The following is a 22,550-nucleotide window of genomic DNA, read 5'->3' as shown; positions in this document are numbered from 1 at the left end:
GCAGAAAAGGATTCATCAGGTTTAAATTGTAAAACAAAGATAACTGCTGGAACAAAATAGTTTTATATTGTTTTATAATCTTTATTAGCCTCATTCTGATTGTTTCCAAGGGCTATTTCTTCTTTCTGTCTTTCCTTTCCTTTGACTGGATTTACTTAAATCACCTGAATGGCAGCTTCAGCCCATAAAAATATTAAAACGTTAACATTACAAGACAAATATGTGATTGAGACATTTCCCTATTGGGATTATGCCTCTACCAGGAAATTAATTTATCACAAAAAACATACAAATCCAGCAGGTGGAGCCTTGAGGCATGTTTTAATACTCCAAATAATGTTTTTTTCTGCAATTTCTCATTATGTCTGCAAATTAGTTTGTTTGTTTTTTTCTTAGTACACACTCAGAGTGAACCATCTGACAGGCTTGTAGTAAGCGTTGCATTTACTCATTCAACACATTTTCTTAACTCCCAATAAACAAGAACTTGAACTTAAACATCTGCCACTCTACTGTCTATCTTTGTGTGGTCAAATGGAGGATAAAGCGGTGAACAACAAACGTCATGTCAGTCAAGTCTGTTTCAATGTGTTCTTTGTCACAATGGGTTTTTTTTCTGTCTATCTCATAATGGAAAGCAGATAATAGACAAATATATTAACAGATTTTTTTTTGTTTCAATATACTATCAGTGATGAAAACAGCTCAATCAGTGGTCCGTTGTCTTGAGAAAAAGTTAAAACAGAAATTATTTTCTACAACATGCTCTGTGTATAATTAAATAAAGCAAAACAGAAATGTAATTTGTTTTGTGCTATGTCTGGTTTTAATGCATTTGTAGCTAATGTTATGCAGTATATTAACGTATGCACCCCCAACTGATCCCTACATTAGGAACACATTTTTATTAACTCAATCTTTTTTTAATGAAACTGTTCCTTTTTGTCTAAACCATTTTTCAAAAATAGCTAAAATTCAAAACAGGAATTATGTATACCAATTATTGTAATTTCCTTCATGGCCTCCAGTGTTTGTTAATATACAAAAATATTCACATCTCAAAATCCCAAAAATCCTGGTGACAGTGAACAGAGGAGGTTGTGTTCACGTATTGCAGTCCTGTCTGCAGGGTGTCTCACGGGGAGTTCACACAGAGTTCATATATTTTTTTTTTCTTTGTTGCTCTTGTCTACTTTAGTTGAAAGGAGACGCTGCAGCATTCGAGCCATGTTACACTAGTACAAAAAGGGATGTCAGAGCAGATCATGTCAGAAGTTGTATTTTGGCTTGGTGTAGGTCAGAGTGAATCCTGTAGAGCAAGACTGACACTCTATTCTTCTGGTGTTTTCTTTTTATGGTGGTGTTGTGAGGGTTTGTTCACATTTTAATGAGAGTTCATTTGCAAATTAGTTTAAGCAAATATATTAAATTATCATCCAACAAGACACATTTTACGCATTTAGTACCGGGTAAAATGAACAGAACAAGTCACACTGATAATCAAATGAAGTCATTTTTATTACATCTTGTCACAGAGAAACTTAAATGTGAAAATTGTGATACCGTGGTTGATGACTGTACTTTTTTTCAAACCAGTTTGCAGCTACCATGAGGATATGAATCATCTCCTAATGCTGGACTGTTCAAGAGCATTTACAGATAAATATTTGAAAAATTGCTAAGACTGACTTTAAATTGACATTTCTAAGAGCAATTGTTAATTATTTAAATTTCATTGGGTACTTTTTCCATATAAAAAAGTAGACAGGGGAACATTTTATGGTACAAGTGGCTTAGAAATACATTTTATAGTGGAAGGCTTTGTTTTCTCAAAGTGCTAAAAATCTTTCAAAAACATTAAAAAATATCTGACAAACACAATTTTCCAGAAACATTAGGATCAAAGACTTCCTGTCGCACAGACGTCTCCTGTTGCTTGCACATGAAGGTTTGTCATTACCCTTTACACACATAAATGGAAAAACATATAATGTGAATTTAGAAATTAAAACTGAATTTTTGACCATCTCCATGTCTTTCAAACAATAAGCAAACCTTTAAAATGGTCCAGCAGAGTAATGTATAGTACATAAATGTGCAAAGCAAAATAATACATCTACAAATGCTTGTAAATCATTTCTTAAATACTTAAAATATCAGTTAATTTTAACAAAGGCTTGATCGGGAATGTACACCTGAACTTTGAATTGCATCTCGTTTGCTTTTTTTGTAATTCAGCCAACAGTATGAGGGCACAGTCAAAGAGGTGCAAGTGCAGGCATCCTGGTCTCTTTTTGGGTACACAAGGTACACAAAGTACACAAAGAAAATCCAGCAGGACACGTTTTGTCAGTTGTTGTAGTCTCTCCCCTCTAAGTGATCTGGGATGGGAAGTCCAGTGAGGATTGTTACACATCTGTTCCACACGTTGAACACAGGGCAGACCGGCTGTGCAAAGGTGACGTCGAACGTATGCAAGTGCTGAGAGCCCACTGCGTCGTAGAAAGACAGAGATCCAGAGTCGTAGTCCAACAATATTCCGAGACGCCGCAGGTGAGGTGAGGGCTCGATGGGCATCTCCTTACTGTTGTGACGCACTACCCACGAGTTGTTACAGCGAGACAGTACCCAGGAGGCTGAGTTTTTGCCAACCCACTCGTGTTTTGGTGCTGACTTGTAGGCGATGCCAACTGCAAACCTGCATGAAGGATGGGAAAAAAATGTCATAAATACATTTGTAGCATGGTAAATCTGAAACAACATAATCCATCATGAAACTGATAAAAAAAAAGAAACAGCAGTTGGGTGTTTTTACCATGTGCTTCCTCCTATCAGAGCCTCCCAATAATGGCGACCACTGTCAATATAGACATTCCCTGTGACACCGTAGCTGCTGTGGCTGGAGAAGCGGTCCTGACTGTGGCTCTTCTTAGATGATGTCTCATCCCTCTCCACAGTCAGGTTGTCATGGGACAACCTCAGCTTCCGGTGAGCAGACTTTGGATCCAATTTGAATGGTTGACCTTTAAGAGAGACAGGCATTTGAAACTTTTTAAAATGCTCGCTTGTAAAATGAATGAATTTTTAATGCTACAATAAACTCTGTGCAGTTGCCGAGCTTGACATACTGTTGGTCTTGAGTTTCCCCGGTTCGCTGCTCCGGTTTCCAGCCTGGTTTATGGCCTTCACTATGAAAATGTACTTGGTGCCACACTGGAGCCCGTGCACAGTGTAGTGATTTTGCTTGATGTTTGGTACTATCATCCAGCTATCAGCAGAGTTACACAAACCTGCAGTCGAGACAGACAGAAAGTCACTGACAAAGAACGAACCAATTTATCATTAAAACTCTTGAGGTTGTGCCTCATTCAGCATTTTAAAACAAGAAGTAAGACAATACAGCGTGATTGTATGCAGTGCTTTTTGTCTCATCAAATACAGTGGCATTACCACTCATCCAGGGATACTTGAGCACTGAGGCACATGTGAATAAATTGCCTGATTGAGCATGTTGTGACCTTGTTAGAGCATTCAATTCAAACGCTCTCCTTCATTTCAAACCAGAGATAATATCAAGCTTATGATGTGCATTTGGATGTAAATCCAGTCTGACTAAGCTGTTATTTTTTCTCTATATCCTCTTCTAGACCCTGCAACAATGGCAGTATATTTTGCCAACGTCTCATTACCCATAAGAGCATGAACAGAATGCTCCACTCCTGCTGCTTCAATATAATGTTATGTTTGGGCATTGTAACATAGACACAAAACAATTGAAAGCCCCTCAGTGAAATCCCTTTCAAATCCCTCTATCACATTGTCATGTTTTCCACCACAAACATTACACTGCACTTCAGGAAGAGACTTACTGACAACATTAGACTGGCTGGTGAAGATGGCGTACTGAAGTTCATATGACACAACAGAGAACTCATCATCAGATGTCCAATGAACTGTAATCGTGTCATACGAAGCCGTGCACAATTCCTCACGGATTGCTGGTGGATTTGGCGCTGCAATCGGAAAAACAAAAGACATATGCTGATGTTCGAAGACAATGATCAAAACTGGGTGGATTTCATTGTGCAAAACAAAAAAACAACAAGAAACAGAAAAATAATCATAATGTGGTGGTGGTGACAGGTGGTGGTAAATCACAGCACCACCCTTATTCTAACAAGTGTAATTAAGATGGGTTGCAGTTCCTCCAGCTATTGTAGCTACAGCCCCCATACAGAGTTAAACACACTCTCCACAGCAGGCACTAAGCACCAACAATCAAACCTATTTTATTCAGCAGAAAGTAATGCTTACCTACAGCCTAACATTTGTGAGCTTTTTTGTTTTCAATCACTTGCTTAGTTTAGCACTCTCACCTGAGTTAAATATAAACTCCCTGCTTTCACAGTACCCATGCCAAAGCCTTTGAATTGTATGAATCCATAATTCAAGGTAAAAAAAATGTCAAGTTTGTATAGAGGAATCCATCATTTCATCTAAAATTATAAGTGTGTAGAATTATAGAGCATGTGTGTGGAAAATTGGCCAAAAGCTATGAAGTTTAAATAATTTGGCACCACATACTGAGTGAGCAATGGGTAGATTATGGTCATTCACAGATGGGCTTCATGTCAAATAATAAAATATTGATTACTTAACCTGCAAAACGTTTACCTGTGAGGTAATCCAAACTTTCTAGCAATTTCTTCTCCCTCGTGAAGTCCAAAGCAAAAGTATCAAAGGTGTCATTTAAGTTTATTTCAGGTAACAGGATTTGAGAAGATGCCGTTGCCATAGAGACTCTGTAATACAGAAGTAAATTATGAGGCACTTTTATGCACTGTATTTATCCTTTGCTGATAGTGTTGACTTTCACCATTGCCTCACCTCTCACAGATGCTTTTAGCTGTCTGAAGGAACCGAGTGTGGTCTGTCTCCTTGAGGGTTTGGTCGGCCTGAGTGATGAGGGAGGAAGATCTCTCAATGCACTGCTTGCAGCTGGCTATCTGCTGGGCTAGTTTCCTCAGTCGCACAGCCTGGACAGAAAAAAAAGATATGCCAGATAGATTAATAGCTTGGTAAATAACCAACCAATGTGCTACCTGGGAGGCGTCTATCTGCCTGACTCTAGATTAGATTTTTCCTTACCAATTTGAAAATCCAACTGGAGAAAAATGTTATTTACACCTTTGATAATTTTTTTCAGTTGTGTAATACCCTCAAGACTGGGTTAAGCTGGCATTAGAGGTTTGTTTATGAAACATCTCTCATGACACACCAGGACTGTGACATACACACACGCACACACATATCAGGCCATGGTCACTTTTGGGTACATTAAATAGACTTACATTAATTTCCTGGAGACTTAGCCTTATACTTTCATCACTTTAACTTAGCCTTAACCTTGACTACTGACCCAAAAAATATATTTTTCTCAATTGGGGACAACTTTTGTCCCCAACTGGACAAGCTGTCTCTAATTAACTGGTGTTCAGTCTGAAATTTGTCCCCAAAAGTAGCTTGAGAGAGACCACATACACATTCACACCCACCTCTTTAAACAAAGATTTAGCATCTATTTATCAATAGTTGTAACATTCAACATCTGTAAATTTGTAAATGTGTAAACTGAACTTAACTAGTGTTTTATTGAAGTTGTACTTGCACATGTGTCACATTTTAAAAATTAAGCTGCTACTGTACTGCTGCTGTTTTCTGGTACTGCTGTTATTTGTTTATTTTAACTACAAGGGAGATGCCATGCAAAATTTAATTGTGCCTGATTATAATGACAATAAAGATAATTTTCTTCTAATGCTGCCATAGCAACAAGACTCTCCTACATCCCACCTCTGTGCCTCTTTGGTTTAGTGGCTGATAGCAACCTCAGAACCTGACAGAAGGCACACGGTGAGGAAGGAAAGAGTCCTCCTCTAGGGAGGGCGATCACAGGAAGCAGGGCTCATCTTACTCTGACACTGTACATGGCACAGCAAGCCACACTGTCCAACATGGGAAAAGGAAGGGAAATCATACAAAAGGCATGGCACATTCACATTAAATGTATGCTCACTGTGCCAAAAGTACCCTAGAGTTGATAAAGGGACAAAAGCACAGGACAAAACAAAGAGTATTTTGGTGCAAGCAGCGTGACAAATTTACAAAACCAAATAAAATACTTTAACCAAACAAATCTGAGGATATGTTGCCATCAGCCAGTTATAGAAGTGGAAAAAAGAGAATGACTTTAAATAAGCTGAGATGTCAAAAAAGCCTCCTTTGAACATTTAATGCAATGTGTGTTTTTTCATGCAACTTCAGGCTTCTCTATGCAAAAAATAACACATACTGTATAAGGAAGCCACAGGTTGAATGGTATGATGCACTTTTACTACACAAGCTTATCAATTAATAAAAAATCATCAACCATTCGGGTTTACATTCAAATTGTAGTGGACAAACTCAAAAACTTGTAAAGCTTAAACAGATATATTAGTTTGTTAAAGCAAGACTTCATTTCCTTTCTGTAAATTCAGTTGCTTTTAAGGCATCATCACTCCTGACTGAGAGTGAATCAAACACTTAGCAGGAAAAAACAAACATGTTATTGTGAGGTATACACAGTCTTATACTTCGGTAATAAAATTATTAAAATGTTTATCTGTGACAAGCTAAAAAATATAGCTTTACAGAAGCAGTAGAGAAGAGTGCTAAAGTTAGCGAACTAGCTTCAGTAATGTCAGGAATATCTGTGTAACGTTTGCTAACATTAGCCACCCACAGACCAAGTAAGGCTATAGCAGAGTGTGTTTTATCCATTTGTAAGAGGAAACATGTTAGAGACATTTGTTATTGCTGCATTAAAATAAGAACAGCATGCTCAGGTGTTGACTTGTGAGCTCACTTGTCAGCTGCATGGGGTTTCAAGGTTATCAATACAAAAAATGACAAACAATACCTTTCCCTCCTTTATCTTGGTCGCTATGATTTGTCTTCGCTGCTGGATGATATTAATCAGCAGGTCACACTCTTCAACCAGCTTGTTTTCTTGTCTCGTTGCATTTACCTGGATAGGACATAAGTAACGGTCAATAATGGAAGTGTTTTGTAATTTATTTGCTTTGCCGATATGTTTTGCTCTAATACTTCAGGTTCATTCGATGGAATTATTACAGACAGCATCATTAATTTTACACAAAGCCCATGTGACAGGAAACTACATTAGAGTACAGTCCATGCCATTTTAAATATATGTTAAGCAAGGATCAGTACTAAATGCAGTGAGGCGATATAATGAACAAAATCCATGCATGCCATATCTATCTATCTATCTATCTATCTATCTATCTATCTATCTATCTATCTATCTATCTATCTATCTATCTATCTATCTATCTATCTATCTATCTATCTATCTATCTATCTATCTATCTATCTATCTATCATTTCTAAAAATACTCAATCTGTTGCAAATAAGGTAAATAGGAGCTTAATCTTGTTTGGATGATGAAAAGCCACTTTTCATATACAGTAATTCATCACTGTGTTAATAATTTTATGACTTTTTACCCATGAAATGCCACAGAGGCAAAGAGCCCCCACCTGAATGGGAAAAGATAAACAACCCCACCTCTACGTGTTGGCAGGTTTGGATAAGTTTGCCCATCAGAGTTTCCAACTCACTGGTCCTCTTGAGTAGACTGCTGAGGTTGGAATCCAAGGCTTGCTGAAAAACAAAATTGAAAAAGAATAGCTCATTACACACTGTCCCCCTCATCAAGCTGTAAACAGGTGAATGCATCTTGGAGTTAAGTGAATAGGAACATAAGGTTCATATCTGGCCCGAGCACAGGGGAAGACAGACAATGCTGCCATTGGATATGACTGTGGCCACATTTGGTTTCTAATCAATGCAGAACCCCAAGTCCTCCCTATGTGCCAAAGATCCCATCATACTGCCTGCTGAGGCCACGGAGCTTAGCAAAGCATCTGCCAGTGATTTGGACCAACTAAACCCTGGCTGTGTTAATCACTGACTCAGATCAAAGGCTTGTGTTTCAAACTTAATCTCTTACTGTAATTGGGTAGCATGATGACTCTGTACTGTGTTGTACAAAATGTATTTCAATATAAGACATTAGTCTTCTTGAATGAAGGATTTATAGCACATTAAATTATGCTATGGTTCAAATGACAAAAAGTGTGCCCCCCTCAAAAATGTACTGTTATGGAAATATTCACATCACTTACAAATCACTGAAAAATTGTCAGGTGTTTTAATACACAAACCAACACATTACATTACACATTACAACACAACATAATAAATAATCGGTCCATTCATAGGTAGTGACATGACTTATGTTTTAAATCAGCTAAAAAGTGCTTGTGTCAATCTATTATTACATCTATTCAATTGTGACTAGATCTATAATTTTATTGTAAGAAAATAAAGTGCATTATCATGACACTGAAACATGTTTAAGAAAAATATGATGAATATTGATGAATTGATGTCTTAGATGGTTACACATCGTAAATGGAATGTAATTCAAGATGTATTTAGCAATCAATTCATCTTCATATGTTGAAAACACAGTGTACACATTACAAAACATCCTCCTTCACAAAATGTAATAGGAACATTTTGATGTTCAAAAAGATATTTTGAACATCATGAAATGCTTTAAAGACGAGAACAAACAGGTCAGAGAGAGAGGCCTGCAAAGATCCAATGCTCGGAGCAAATAGTGGGGAGACCTCTTTCAGGTCATATGTTTCACATTGTGATTTTATAAGGTGTGCATCGCTGTGGACTAAAATATCAGGGGCTTTATTTTACCACTCTCACAAATATGATTTAATTATACAGAAGAAGAGGGGATGAAAGCCATTTCAGATGCTGACTTCCAGGTAAAGGTGAGGTGAGTTCGCAAAACGAACGCAAGAGGCATAACATATTCATCAAACTGACGTTGAGTATAGCCAAATGTATAAGCTTAAAACTCGTCCGGTGGTTTTTGTAGTTTGAATATGACAAGTATCCCTTAAATAAAGCCAAACATAGAGAGGGATAGCAAATGAAAAAGAGGCAGAGAGGAAGCATAAGACAAACAGCCAGTCCCATTCTTCTACCATTTTTCATGTAGTGGATTTCACCATGTGCCTAAAATACGTCTTCTCCTGCAACATTAATAGCATTTTTTGTGTTTGGACAGATCTCTCTAATGGAGTTCTCTTTCCTAAAATCATTTAAACCTGATGCGAGGAAAGAATAGCAGCTTCCTTTTGTGTGTGAAAGCTTCTGGTCCCACACCTTTGCTTTGGCCAGTCTCTCTTCCTTCCTCTCTCAGTCCTGACAGGTCACTGTCAGGACTTGGAATTTTGTCCTGTGTCAACATGTGAGATTTGTATCCTTTGTCAAAGTTTGTCGCTTTATCCTGTGAGTGCTACAACTCCTGTTACACATGTGTACGTTTTTACTTGTGTTGGAGGGCAGTTTGTGCCCTTATGATGGCTGAATTACATTTAGCTGCTTCAGTTTCAGAGTACTGGTGTTGTACATGTGGGCTCACTGTCTTGGTTCACTGGAACACTTGAATAAAATAGTGGCATTATTAATGTTACTAGCAACACCTCTGCTTTTCCTGCTATGACAAGTCAAAATGTCTTGTGAAAAAGGCCTACAAAGGAGGTTCCTTTTGATACCTATATCTCTATATACATATAGAGAGAGAGAGAGAGAGAGAGAGAGAGAGAGAGAGAGAGAGAGACAGAGAGAGAGAGAGAGAGAGAGAGTACACATACATAGCGTGTGTGTGTATTTTTCAATATTTGATGAAGTGGAATACACAATGTTTTATGAGCTATATTAATGATACAATAGTATTTTTTATAGTTAATTGCTAACAAGTTAGCAGAGAAGCTATTCACATAGGCTTGTTCAAGTTTCATATGTTTACCTAAGTTATAGCAGGTACTGCAAAGTGGTGATTTGCAAACATTGTGTACTATAGCCCAGTTGCCTACCAATACTTCTCGAAAGCAACAATAATCATGACGTTATAATAATACAAAGCCATGTGAACGTGTTGTTTATCCAAATGTGTGCCTCTAGAGCTGTTGCTAACATAATTAAAGCAGTATAACTTAAACACTGTACAGACTGAACTGCATGTTATTTTTATGTCACAGCTGTCCATTTTTCCACCATTACTAATAACAGATATGGTAACACTATGGATTAATGGTTAACATTGCAACTTTGAGTTTCATTCATGAATGTCTGCATGTTCGCCCTGTGTTTACATCACTTTCTTCCTGATATTTGAAGATATTTGACTCAAATAAAGCTGAAACTTCAAGTTGCCTGTATAGATAAGAATGTTGTCTGTTTATATGTTAGCTCTGTGACCCTTTCACCCTTGGCATGTTGGAATGGTCTCCATCCCTTCATTTGACCATAAATACGAATACATTGACATAGTAAGAGAATGGATGGTTAATAAGTGATAGAATACCTGATCAGAGTCATGTTATATAGTGCAAAAACCTGCCTATAGAGATATCTCTGCGTTTCACTTGGCTGCACACATGTGCACACACTCTCGCCTTTACAAAGTAACAATATCCCTTTGTGTGGAAATGTGGGAAATGTGAGGCAATGTAGCTATAAACATGTGTTTGTAAAAATAAACAAATATGAACAAGCTCAGCTGCATGCCACCTGGGTCCTACCCTGCTTGTCATGAGAAAAAACTATCTTTCGCTTCCTTTCTTTTTATAAAAAGATTCTGTTCTATAAAATGGGAATTACTGTGATATGAAGTCAGCAAGATACAAAAGTAAATAAAAACATGAATTAGCAGAATAAATGCCATTATTAAATTGCATTAAGTAAGAAAAGAGACCATTGCTTGTAAGTCTCTAAGAAGATAAAGCGGACTCGCCTTTGAATACATCCAATATCCAAATGGAGAATGTGCATTATTAAAGAGAAAGAACAATAACACAATAACTACTACATCAAATAATAAAAACACACAGCAGAATACTACTGTCACATTAATAACCACTGAGACTATCTTCCCTTTATTGTATGTGGCTGACCAGGTGTGCGCTGAATGTATTCTCTCATTTAATTCATTTTGTTGTTTTTTAAACTAGATCGATAGAAACCCTTGATAAGTTTCATCAAATAAATCTGTCCCTGAATGTGGAATTAAAGAAATAATGCTGATCACCTGGTCTGCCTCCTGGTGTGAATGATCACGCCCCACACAGAGAAAGCGGCCAGGAGATTTCTGCACAACGACAGCATGATCAAACAAAGGAGACAGGTTAAGACGGGTCCTCGGACCTATCTTGCCAAATATGTTGCAAAAGATTGCTGTTCCACTGTGATCAAGAATTGTGAAAGAAAGGAACAAGCATAAAAGGGGTTTTGAGTGAAACTGTTGATACAGTAAACCCCCTCTTTCGTGAGTCATGCATGAAACTCTGTGAGTGTTTGTGAAAACAAAGAGCACCCTCATTTTAAATTTCATGCAGCAAATGCCATGCAGTTCTCAGGATACACTTAAATAAATTTAAACTTCGTCTGGACTGAAAAACTCAATTCAGTTGGATGACAACTTTAAAATAATGGACTTTTTGATCATTTGAGAGAATATGCCTTGCTTGAATTGTGTTAAATGGCTTGACTTTCTATTTGCCTTGTAGTTAACTATGAAATGATCCCATGACTTCCTCTGCTTTGCCAAAAATCGAACTGTAGCTCACACCTACAATGGAAGGAATGCAGAGCCACCTTCTTTTTTTCTTTTTTTTATAGCAGTAACAGCATCTTGTCATGGCTTATTGATGTTAATGCATCTGCCGAGAGTGAATATTTCCACTTATCCTGAAACTGTGAAAGCAGTCTCTTGCTTTGGCTGTCATTACATTTTAAACTGTCCAAGACAGACCCAGTCCTCCTACGCTTTTTCATGAATATTCTTCCAATGCGTTTTACTGGAAGGCATTACTTATGAAAACGTTTATCTTAATTTATGAGTCCATTACAGTCACACGCATTACTGTGAAATCTAACTGAGTGAGGGAGTCATTTTGTGAAGTTTGTTATTCTGTATTGGTCATTCTTCAGTAGGTAGTTTATTGTGTTTATACTGTACTGCTGATTTGCTTGTAGATAATGCTTATTTTCCATTAAATGATTCAGCATTTACTTACTTATAATTCCAAACAGGACCACATTGTGTTCATCGAGTAGCAGATCATTCACATTTTTTATATAATTTTCCTTTCACAGAGGGTACTGATTGAGTACATTTTAAACAAAATTATGTCAGAAGCTCAGAAACACAACTGACTCAGTTAAACTGCACAGTGATAAAGCAATTGAAGAAATTATAGGTTATATATTAATGTTACCATTACTATAAGAAGTTGATTTCTTAATAAAAACAATAAATAATATACATTGTCAAAAGTTACAGTTATGAGCAACTTTTTATAATATGCTGATGGATGGTGAGTTATATCACTGAAACCAAGCAGTAGTAAAAGGGTTTTTATGACATAGAAATGTATATTTACATGTATAAAATGAATGGTCAGCAAATTCATTATCTGTTTGTGCACCTTTCATACTGTGATAAGCTGAAAACAGGTTTTGAATGAATGCAGAAATCAGGTTTTTATCAGCTCTGTGGGTATTGAATTTACAGTAGGAACTGTTAGGGGTTTTCTTCCTTTGTTTTTTTCAGTGTATTATACTATAGATCTCCAAGCATTCCTCTTACTACAGATCATTTCTTACCTTGAGTTTGTCATATCGGTCACTGAGGGCTGCTACCTGGTGGTCCCGGTGTCGGCCAACCAGCTTACACAAGGCACAGATCAACTGTTCATCTGTCACACAGTACATGTTGACCTTCTCATCCTCATGCTCCAGACACATGAGCCCACGCAGATGGGAGTCCAGCAGTGGCTCGATTAGACGGTGGCCCGTGAAAGGCTTCTTGTTTGGATGGGTGGCTTTGAGACACTCTTCACAGTAAGACACCTCGCAGGTCACGCAGGTCTTCACAGCATCCTGTGGAGGGTCCTGCTCACAGAACTGACACTGCACCCTGTCGCTGGGAGATGTCATGGCTTTGCTGTCGGGGACGGATCGCTCACGCCGAGTCTCGTTAGGAGAATTAGGTCCACTTAGAGAAGCCTTCTGGTAGCGATCGATGATATTCTGCAGAGTTACGTTGCGTTTGAGTCCCTCTAGGCCCCTCTGGTTGAGGGTGATGACATAGCGACAGGTCGGGCACTGAAAGGCGCTGATGGACTGAATTGGCTCACTGGGCGTGCAGTGGGAGACTAAAATACGATGGGCACAGTTGAAACAAAGGCTGTGTGCACAGGGCAAGAGCAGCGGGTCCTCAAAAAGCTCCAGACAGATTGGGCAGGTCAGCTCCGACTCCAATGTTTCCATCTTCAAGCAAAACAAAGTGGGGTTGTCAGCGAAATCCAGGGAAGCTGATCAGCTATCTGCAAATATGACACAGACATGAATTAAAAAACTGGGATTACTAAAAAAAGGTTGTGAACAGTTCTTGAATAGTAGTTAATGACCCTTCAACATATCCAGTTTTAGACATTAAGGTTACTTAGTGGGAAAAATTGAATAAAACAGACATCATGCATATTCTCTTTGTTATCAAGTGCTTATCAAAATAAATCAAAATGATTCATCTGTCTTGCGTTTCATTAGATTTCCATTGCAAACTAGATGTGAATTATGAATATAAATACTATGTAAATATTTGTGAAAGAAATCTGATTATGGAAATGAAGCAAATTGGGAAAATAAAACAAACAAGCAGGAGAATACTCAAACAGAAACATGTGTCTCCACATTGGAAATGTATCAGAATGCTGGCTGAACTTACAACTTAGAAAATGCGGCAGTGGCTCATTTTAATTTGGCAGAGGAGCAGTCTAGCCTGTCCCAATGTGTTCCACTCTATACTGTAGCCCGCAGGCCAGCAGGCCAGTGAGGACTGACAGCTCAGCCAAGCAGAAGTCTATTGGCCTGCTTGCTGATGAGTGGAGCTCCACGCTATCACAGACACTAAGCCTTTGTTCATGGCCGGTCAGACACCCCAGCTGCGAGTGGACACACTGTGCTCACAGCGTCTCTCTATGTGAACTCTCTACCTCCACTCATTATGTGTGAAGAAGGCAAAAGCTCATTATTAGGACACTCGGGCACAAGTAGCCTTTTGAAGTTGTGAGGATACAGCAATTACCTCTGAGCTACAGACCTGGGTTTGTTCTTTCCATTCTATTCAGATTCAACCATCCCGCTGTACTGTACCAGACAAGCAGCAATTGTTGCACTTGTCTCTTGTGAAGGTGATGCATCTGTGGGCCTTTGTCATGATGCTATTTTGTTCTTTACAGACAAAGCACGGTAGTTGAGTTGTCTACAAGTAATTTTTGAGGATCAAATACAAAATCTCACTATGCAAACTACTCATAAACCTACAAAATCAAGTCTTTGGTACATATATTGTTATTAGAGGTTTTATCATTCATTAATATATTATTTCTAAAATGTAAGATATTATTGATTTTATTTACTGTTGTACCGATACTGTTGATCAATTATAAACGATATTTAAATAGTTCTTAAGCCATCCATACATTATATATGCTGCAAATAGCATAAAACTGAACTCATCTCTACAAAAAAAATCAGAGTATGGCATGTGAAACTACTTATTTTTATCCATTAGTTTCAATAGGGTTCTTGAGATACAACACAGCTGACAGCAAAGCTATTAGCTACAAATAGCAGTTACTGTGCCTGTACAGGTCTCGCCACACAGGTTAAGACCTAATATAAGCAGGCTGTCCGGAATACAATATGAACAAAGAGCTTTGTATGACAAACACAATGCAAAAAGACATTAATCCTGTGATGTCATCGCCTATGGTATAAAATACCCTGAAGTTTAAGAGAGTTTGTAAAATAACACTGTGGCAAAACTGTGTTACAGCATCAAAGTACATTACGCACTCCTGAAAGCTCCTCCATTCATACACAGTTTACTTTACCCACCGATGGATTTCGCCCCACTTTGCACTGCCGAGACATTGCTGCTGAAGGAAAACTTCTGACCTGAATCATGAAAATATGTTCATGACAACAAATGCACCAGCCATAAACCCCCAGCGTACTGTAAAGATGAGTATCCAGATGGTACAAGTCTCCACAGCACAGTAATCTTGCAGCACAGCTGTCATTAGGCAAGAGATTGAGCAAGAGGTAGCAAGCACAACAGGAAAAGTTGCCCGACAATTCCAGGAAAGCCAGCTCCACCTACAGCTGGAGAGCTGGCCAGTACTGGAAGAAGACAAGAGCGAGAGAGAGAGAGAGAGAGAGAGAGACTGTGTGTGTGTGTGTGTGTGTGTGTGTGTGTGTTTGTGTGTGTGTGTGTGTGTGTGTGAGTGTGAGTGTGAGAGAGAGTGAGAGAGAGGAAGAGAGAGAGAGAGAGAGAGAGAGAGAGAGAGAGAGAGAGAGAGAGAAAGAGAGAGAGAGAGAGAGAGAGAGAGAGAGAGAGAGAGAGAGAGAGACAATCATAATCAGCAAATAGGCGGAGGCTTTGGATTGTACAGAGTCCCAGCTCATGTCCTCACAGGCAGGTTAGTGTCCTCTCAGTGCAGCCCATTCAGAAATTCAAAGCGTCAGGATCAGTTTCAGGTTTACTTGTGTGCGTGACTATCCCACTGCCCCAAGCAGCACAATGCTGTTGACTGGAACTTTTCTTGGCTGGGCCACCAGGGATTCAAAGAGAAAAGCTGGGAGGACACAACATAGCTGAGAGAGAGCAGGACTCATCTGTAAAGTGGGACAGAGGTATGTGCTTCTCTCAGTATCCAACAAACAAGGTGATGTAGAATCAGTTAATTACATCACCATTTGTTGTCTGTCTCCAGATGTTAAAGATGCGTCTCACAAATATCACAACACAAACACACTTTACCTGTCCTTTACCAAAATAGGTGAAAGGTAAAACACTGACTGGCTTAGAACATTCCCATCAACCTCCAGAAAGCAAAAACTGAAGCCTGCTCTCTGACAGATAAGACAAGAAATGAAGACACTACCTAACATCATCTGCTACATCCAATTCAATCCCAGTTGGCCCTCATGTGGGAATCACAGAGGTACCATCTGCTTACCATGTGCCTCTATTTCCAGACACCCCCCCGCTATGCTCCATTTGAATCCTCCTGTCATTCAAAGGAGCCCCCAGAGTGACTACCCTCTCTGACAGACAGATACACACTGTAAATATTAAAGGCGTACTAAAGTTCAGACAAAGCGGTGGGCGTGAGCTACATTGCTTAGGAGATGCACATGGGAATGTGACTGGTATTCCCTTGGTGTCTTCTATATAGTCTCCAACTGAGAAGGAATTTAGTATCATTTGATTAGCGAGAGGAACTCAGTATATGAAGAAAACCAGAAAAAGAAAAAAGATTTTGAGTTGTTCTTTTGAACACAGTTATCATTTTAGTCTTCCTCTCTTCTGCTCAGAGAATAATCTTTCAGCAGAATATACTGTTCCAAGGGTTTAAACATTTTGTTGATTTGTTTTGTTGTTGTTTTTTTTTGTTAAGATTGAAAAACATTAGTAATAAGTATATAAATATTGAAAAAAATATTGAAAAATGCTTGTTATAATTTACCGGAGCCAAAGATGATATCTTCAAATTCATTATTATTTTGTCAAATAATTATTTTGTCTGCCCAACCATCCAGAAATCAAAGATATTCAGTTTACTATCATATATGAACAAAGAAAAGCAACAAATTATCACAAGTTAAGAAGCTGGAATCAGCAAATGTTTGATATTCTTGCTTGACAATACACCAAAGCAATTCTTTGATTATTCAAATAGTTGCCATTTAATTTTCTGTGGATTGACTGATTGATTCATCAACTAATCGTTGCAGGTCTAGTAATAATCATATAATGGTAATCAAACAGATTCATAGTTGATATTGCTCACTTACAACAGTCAGATGAGCTAAAAAATCTAATGCAGTCTTAAAGACAAGACAAATACTGATGGTATATCACAACATTAGTATTATATGTATTGGGTGGCTCTAATTACATGTACAACCACGTTTGACCAACAATATTCAGCCTAGCTGGAAGAGTACAGTGTCTGCTAACTAACAAACAGTCTGAGTAAATTTCCCTTTTCTGGATATACTGTATGTTAATTTAATTGCAATCTGCAGAGCAGAATTATGAATCAATGTGCTTACTGTTGAGTATTAGCAGATATGACAGGTGTGAGACATAATGCACTCATTACAATTGCGAGGGGCTTACTTAACATTTGGAGTTTTATTTGATTAGGAGGTAATGGGTCATTTAGAGATGAAACAATAACAATCTTAAAGACAGGAAGAACATTTTTTGCTTAAGCACTTTCTTTAATCTGTTTGGTTGTGGTCTTTTATCACCCTTGATGATGGCTGTGAACCATGTATTCAGCAACTGTAAGAGTATGATTGCTCTTTGTCTTCTCTCCTGGGGCAGACACCTAACATATTTATCTCTAATCCTGTCTTTGCAGCGTATCTGTGACCAATGTGTAGCCTGTTGCTGCTCCCTAAAGCAGCCAGCTCAGCAGCAGCCCACTCTGGCCTAAAGTAATTTACTGCAATAGCAGCACGAGCCAGCTGATTATACTGACAAATGTATCTGATCTGCAGGTGCATACATTATTGAGAGCCTGGTCCTGACCAATATCCATGATTACTGTTATTTAAATGATTATGGAGGACAAGTTAATTACATATCTAAACATCTAGGCTATCTATCAAACAGGATTACATGGATATACAAGATGGTTTCCCTTGGCGTGAGCAACAGCAAGGCAGCATAAGTTATGCTTTTGTTTTCGTGAGTCCCAAAAGACTACCCCCTTCCACGTATCATATAACTATGTCGGCAATAAGATTGTCTCAATTAATTCATGTTTTGTTCATGAAAGCAGAGTTAGAAGACCTGACTACTGAAATCAATCAGAAAATTCAAAACACTACCAGCCAAATCAAGGAAGCAACCTTGGGCCTGGAAGAAGTGTAGAGAAGCATGGCAGGAACAGAAAAGTGGGATATCAGAGTTAAAAACACTTAAATACAACTACTCAAAAATCAATGAGCACTGCAGGAAAAATTGTTGGACCTGGAAGAATGCTCCTGCAAAAACATTCATATATATGAAGAGAAAAGGTCGAAGGCATCTCCTTTCACTTTTTGTCAAGTCGTTAAGACATAACTGGGAGACTCTCCTGGCTTATATCAGGGAAAATAACTAAGAATTGAAAGGGCTCATCAAGGACTGGCCCAAAAACCACCTGCTAGTACAACACTACGCTCTATTGTGATTTGTTTTCTGCAGTTTACAACTCAGGAGAAAATCCTGCACACTGCCTATAACAAAGTTTACGTAAGACAAGAGGGTGTATTTCAACTATGACTATGCTGAGGAGTTGCAAAACAAGAGAAAGGACTACACTCCAATCAAAAAAGTGCTTAAGAAAAACTAAATCCGTATCTAACCATTTTTGGAGAAATGTGCAACATTTAATTGTTACTCTTGAAGACTCATATAAAGTTGATGTATACCTGCTGCATATTTTCTTGGTTGCATGTAAAAAGCTGTCACCAAATGAATGATGGCTTCAGAGAAATCCCCTACTGTAGACCTTTAACAGGAACTGTCAATTATAAAAGCTCCATGGAAAAGATGACTTACACCCTTCATGTACAGAAAGACAAAGGGGGAAAATACTGGAGGAAATAGGAAACAGATACTGATTAGGTTTTTTTTTTTAATTGTTTTTTCTCTCTCTTACATTAAGTATTAATGCTGAAACTCCTTTGTAATGAACTGTACCTGGCTACCTCTTTCTGATGTTTGTTGATATCAAGAAAGACCCCATGTTCTCTGCCCATATGTTTGAATATTAAAACTTGAAATGTTGTTAAAAATAAAGAGTAGTTTAACAGTTTCATATGTTTTTGTTGTGCACACACATCTGGAAAACTGATGTTAACAGACATAAAATTGTAATGAAAGTAAGAGTTCAACTTTCCATTCAGAGGCTTGAGCTTCCTTCCCCACTGAACAGGATGTTCTATAATGAAGCTCCAGATGAAGAAACAGCACTAAAATAAGCAATGTAGGCTACATAGTATCTGAAGCTAATGAGTTTCTTACAGACCAAGAGCTTGAAACACAGGTCTAAAGGTCAGTCAAACAAGTTTGTTTTTTTCCCCTTCCTCCCCCCACATGCTTACTGTCTGTGCTGTACAGGTCATCCTGGTCAGCATCAGAAGTTGCACCAAACTCTCATTTCCTCTCCGCGGCTTGGCAGGTGGCATCAGCGGGGAAACACTGTATCCTTCCCACAACCACAGGAACTTTTACAGAATGTGACTTTCCAGGCAGGCGGCTGCTGCAGCCTGTTCCCTCGAAACTCAGACACAGGAAACTGTGTCACTGTGCTCAAAACTATAAGTAAGAATGATGCCTTTTGTAAACAATCTAAACGGGTGACCCATCATGTGTTTATCTGGCGTACTTCATATGTGGACAAGCAATTTGCAGACATCCTACAACAGTAAGAATAGATGTTTTGGCGTTGTGGAAAACACTCACAGAGCACCATCATGTGGCTGATTCATAAAATACAGAACACGTCTATCCCAAAACAGAAGACTTTGCCTACAATGAAAAATGCAAAAATTGCTTGGAGACATTATACATTTACAACTTTAAAATATCTCTACATTTAAAAATGCATTTTTTAGTGAATCAATTTTCATATTTTCCTAACTCTAAAAGGAAATGAATAAGAACAGCAACATATTAATAATAATAATAATAATAATAATAATAATAATAATAATAATAATAATAATAATAATAATAATAATAATAATAATAATGCCGTCATTATTATTATTCACAAATCTGCAAAACCCTTACTATTTTCTTCAAACTAATGGTAAGTTGTACTCTTTAAAGACCTCCATGTGTTTCCATGGTGACTGCTTGATATATATTTGTCACACTAGTGATCAAAGGCAGCACATTCTGGTGGGAAGATGTCTTATGTTCCTCCTCACAGGAACAAGATAAGTTACTAATTAATAATGGAAATTTAAGACCCAACTGCAATGTCCCAGTTTTACCCTTCATTAGCCTCATGTAAAATGACTAGTATACTCTTTTCACTTATAGGCTGTATTGCTGCAACACATATGAACATAACAGGTGAAAAATGTCTGCATCTTTTATCTTATCTGTAGAGTAAATGGTATTTTGTAGGTCAAAGGTGGTCAGATTATGGATGAAAGGATGGATTATTTCTCCTAGCACTGCGGTGGATGCCTCAGTTTGAATAAAGATAATAAAAAACAATGAAAATGAAAATTGATGAAAATGAGAAGAATAGTATTATGTTGCCATGAGTGCGATTACAAATTATATTGTGCTCTTTTAGAAAGAGTCCATGTAGAAGTATATTTTAGGAAACTCTGAACAGCTGCTTTGACACTACTAAAGCTACTTTGGCTACTCCCATTCTCTTTGACGCTTTTAATCACAAAATTCCCCATGGCCTTCCCACTAGGTCATCTAACCCCTCAAGTATTATTCAGCTCATAACTTGAAGGAGTCTGTGAACACAACAAAGCCAAACAACCTCAGCACTCGAAAAAATCCCTGGAGCCTGGAGGCTTAGAAACCTATGATGACTCAATGTTTTTGCAAAACAGAGGTACAGAAAGTACAGACTTGCATGCACATTGAGGCTTTTAAGCTTAGAATGACCCTCTGACTTACCCGCCACATGATTACATCCATAAACAGGCAGGAGAGGGAAGAGCCACCTTTAAAGTCAGTCAGTGTTGATATTTGGGCTCTGCAAAGCTGATCCACTGCAATGGTGTGAAGTTTGAGTAGAGTGACTCGTCTTTTTTAGTGTCTAATGTGAGTGTCTGACCCTCTAACCCTCTTTCCTAAGCCTGCACTGAAAACCAGCAAGAGGATCGAAACTTTCCAGCCTTCCTCTCCTCTCACCGAGAACTGTACCTACCCCATTTAGACACATAGGGCTGCAAATTGTTGCAAGAGCCAATCACATCAAAGGGGCAGGACTTCTGCAGGGTAGATCTATCACTCTGAGCTATCAGACCATGGAGTTTTGCCATGACTCTCAACAAAGCTTTTTTGTCATCCTCAGAACAAAACATCTTCCAAACAACTCAGCTCTACACCGTGAAAAACAGCAGTCAGTGCATTAATCACACTCTTTCCTGTTTTTTTTCTGGGTAATCATTATAATGACATTTACAGGTGCAACTAACCATATTCAGTTTAAATCTGAACAGCTATATATTTACCCTTGATAGTTTACTGCAGTTGGAATATAGTTGGAAAAAGTGCATTAAGCAATCAATGATGAGCAGGCTTAGTTGAAGCTGATGGCCCAGTACTGATATGGATGAACAGACAATCCACAAACACATTCGGATGTTGGCTGACATGTTCATTAGTGCAGATCTCAATCGAGCGCATCAGCCTCATTGGGTAGAAAGCTTTTATTCAGCAACCGTATTCTCATAACCCTCTTTTGTTTTTCCATGTGAAAACATTCACTGAAATGGAAGCACACAGGAATTTACTGTGGTTGAAACAGTTGACTGAAAGTCGTCTCAGATTGTTGGCATCTGTTCACCAGTCTTCGGCTGCGTGGAAAATGATCCCAACACAAACATGTGCTGGCTGACACGATTGGCATCCAAAAATAGTGATGCTGATCGCATGAAGTTGATCAGTTTCACAGCTGTGGATTTGAGCCCACGCTCATTGTTTAACTATTAGGCTTGGAGGTTTTTAGTTAGAAAGCTTTACCTGAGATGAACCTGACAGTGTCTTCTCATTACATTATGTCTGTGTAAAGCAAATGTTTGTGTTGTTTGGTCAAACCCCAGCATGAGAGACTCATGTGTTTCAGTTTAGCCTGTAAGGTTCAATAAAGTATGAAAATAAATATGACTGCAATGAAAACAACTGAGATTCTAATGTATTTTCAGTAAATATTTCATACAGTAACCTAAACACATTAACATGTAGATAATTGCATGACACCCAAAGAAATGGTAAGTCTAGTAGGCACATATGGTACAGCGTTAAACTATATGCAGTCAAGCTAAACAAAATTAAATTCCATGGCAGAGAACAGTGCAAAAAACAGACCAGCACTGCTGACTGCAACATCATCATTGATATTTTGTTTTCATTGTAATCTGCACTTTTCTGTAAATCCAAGAAAACTTGCTAAATTAACAAAAGCATGTATGACACTGCAAAAAATATTTATTTTAGCACACCAAAACTTTCTCAGAGCCTAACTTAAAATTCTAAAGGAGACTTTAAAGTGCCTCCCATTAA

The 22,550-nt window shown here is 38.1% G+C and overlaps 1 protein-coding gene across 1 annotated transcript; it reads right to left on the bottom strand.

Annotated features, from left to right (window-relative positions):
* Positions 1-1,518: 1,518 nt before the first annotated feature.
* mid1 (midline 1) lies at positions 1,519-21,093 on the bottom strand. Its single transcript, XM_062431664.1, has 10 exons — positions 20,940-21,093; positions 12,824-13,545; positions 7,634-7,729; positions 6,962-7,069; positions 4,888-5,036; positions 4,675-4,802; positions 3,870-4,013; positions 3,129-3,290; positions 2,816-3,023; positions 1,519-2,698 (listed from the first exon to the last, which is right to left on the bottom strand). The coding sequence occupies exons 2-10, from the start codon at positions 13,487-13,489 to the stop codon at positions 2,350-2,352; spliced, it is 2,010 nt and encodes a 669-aa protein (XP_062287648.1). The 5' UTR covers positions 13,490-13,545; positions 20,940-21,093; the 3' UTR covers positions 1,519-2,349.
* Between the last annotated feature and the right edge of the window lie 1,457 nt (positions 21,094-22,550).

The sequence above is a fragment of the Scomber scombrus genome, chromosome 13 (assembly GCF_963691925.1).
Source record: "Scomber scombrus chromosome 13, fScoSco1.1, whole genome shotgun sequence".
NCBI classification, from domain to species: domain Eukaryota; kingdom Metazoa; phylum Chordata; class Actinopteri; order Scombriformes; family Scombridae; genus Scomber; species Scomber scombrus.
The sequence above is the reverse complement of the archived record's forward strand: the minus strand, read 5'-3'. Positions and strand labels throughout refer to the sequence as shown.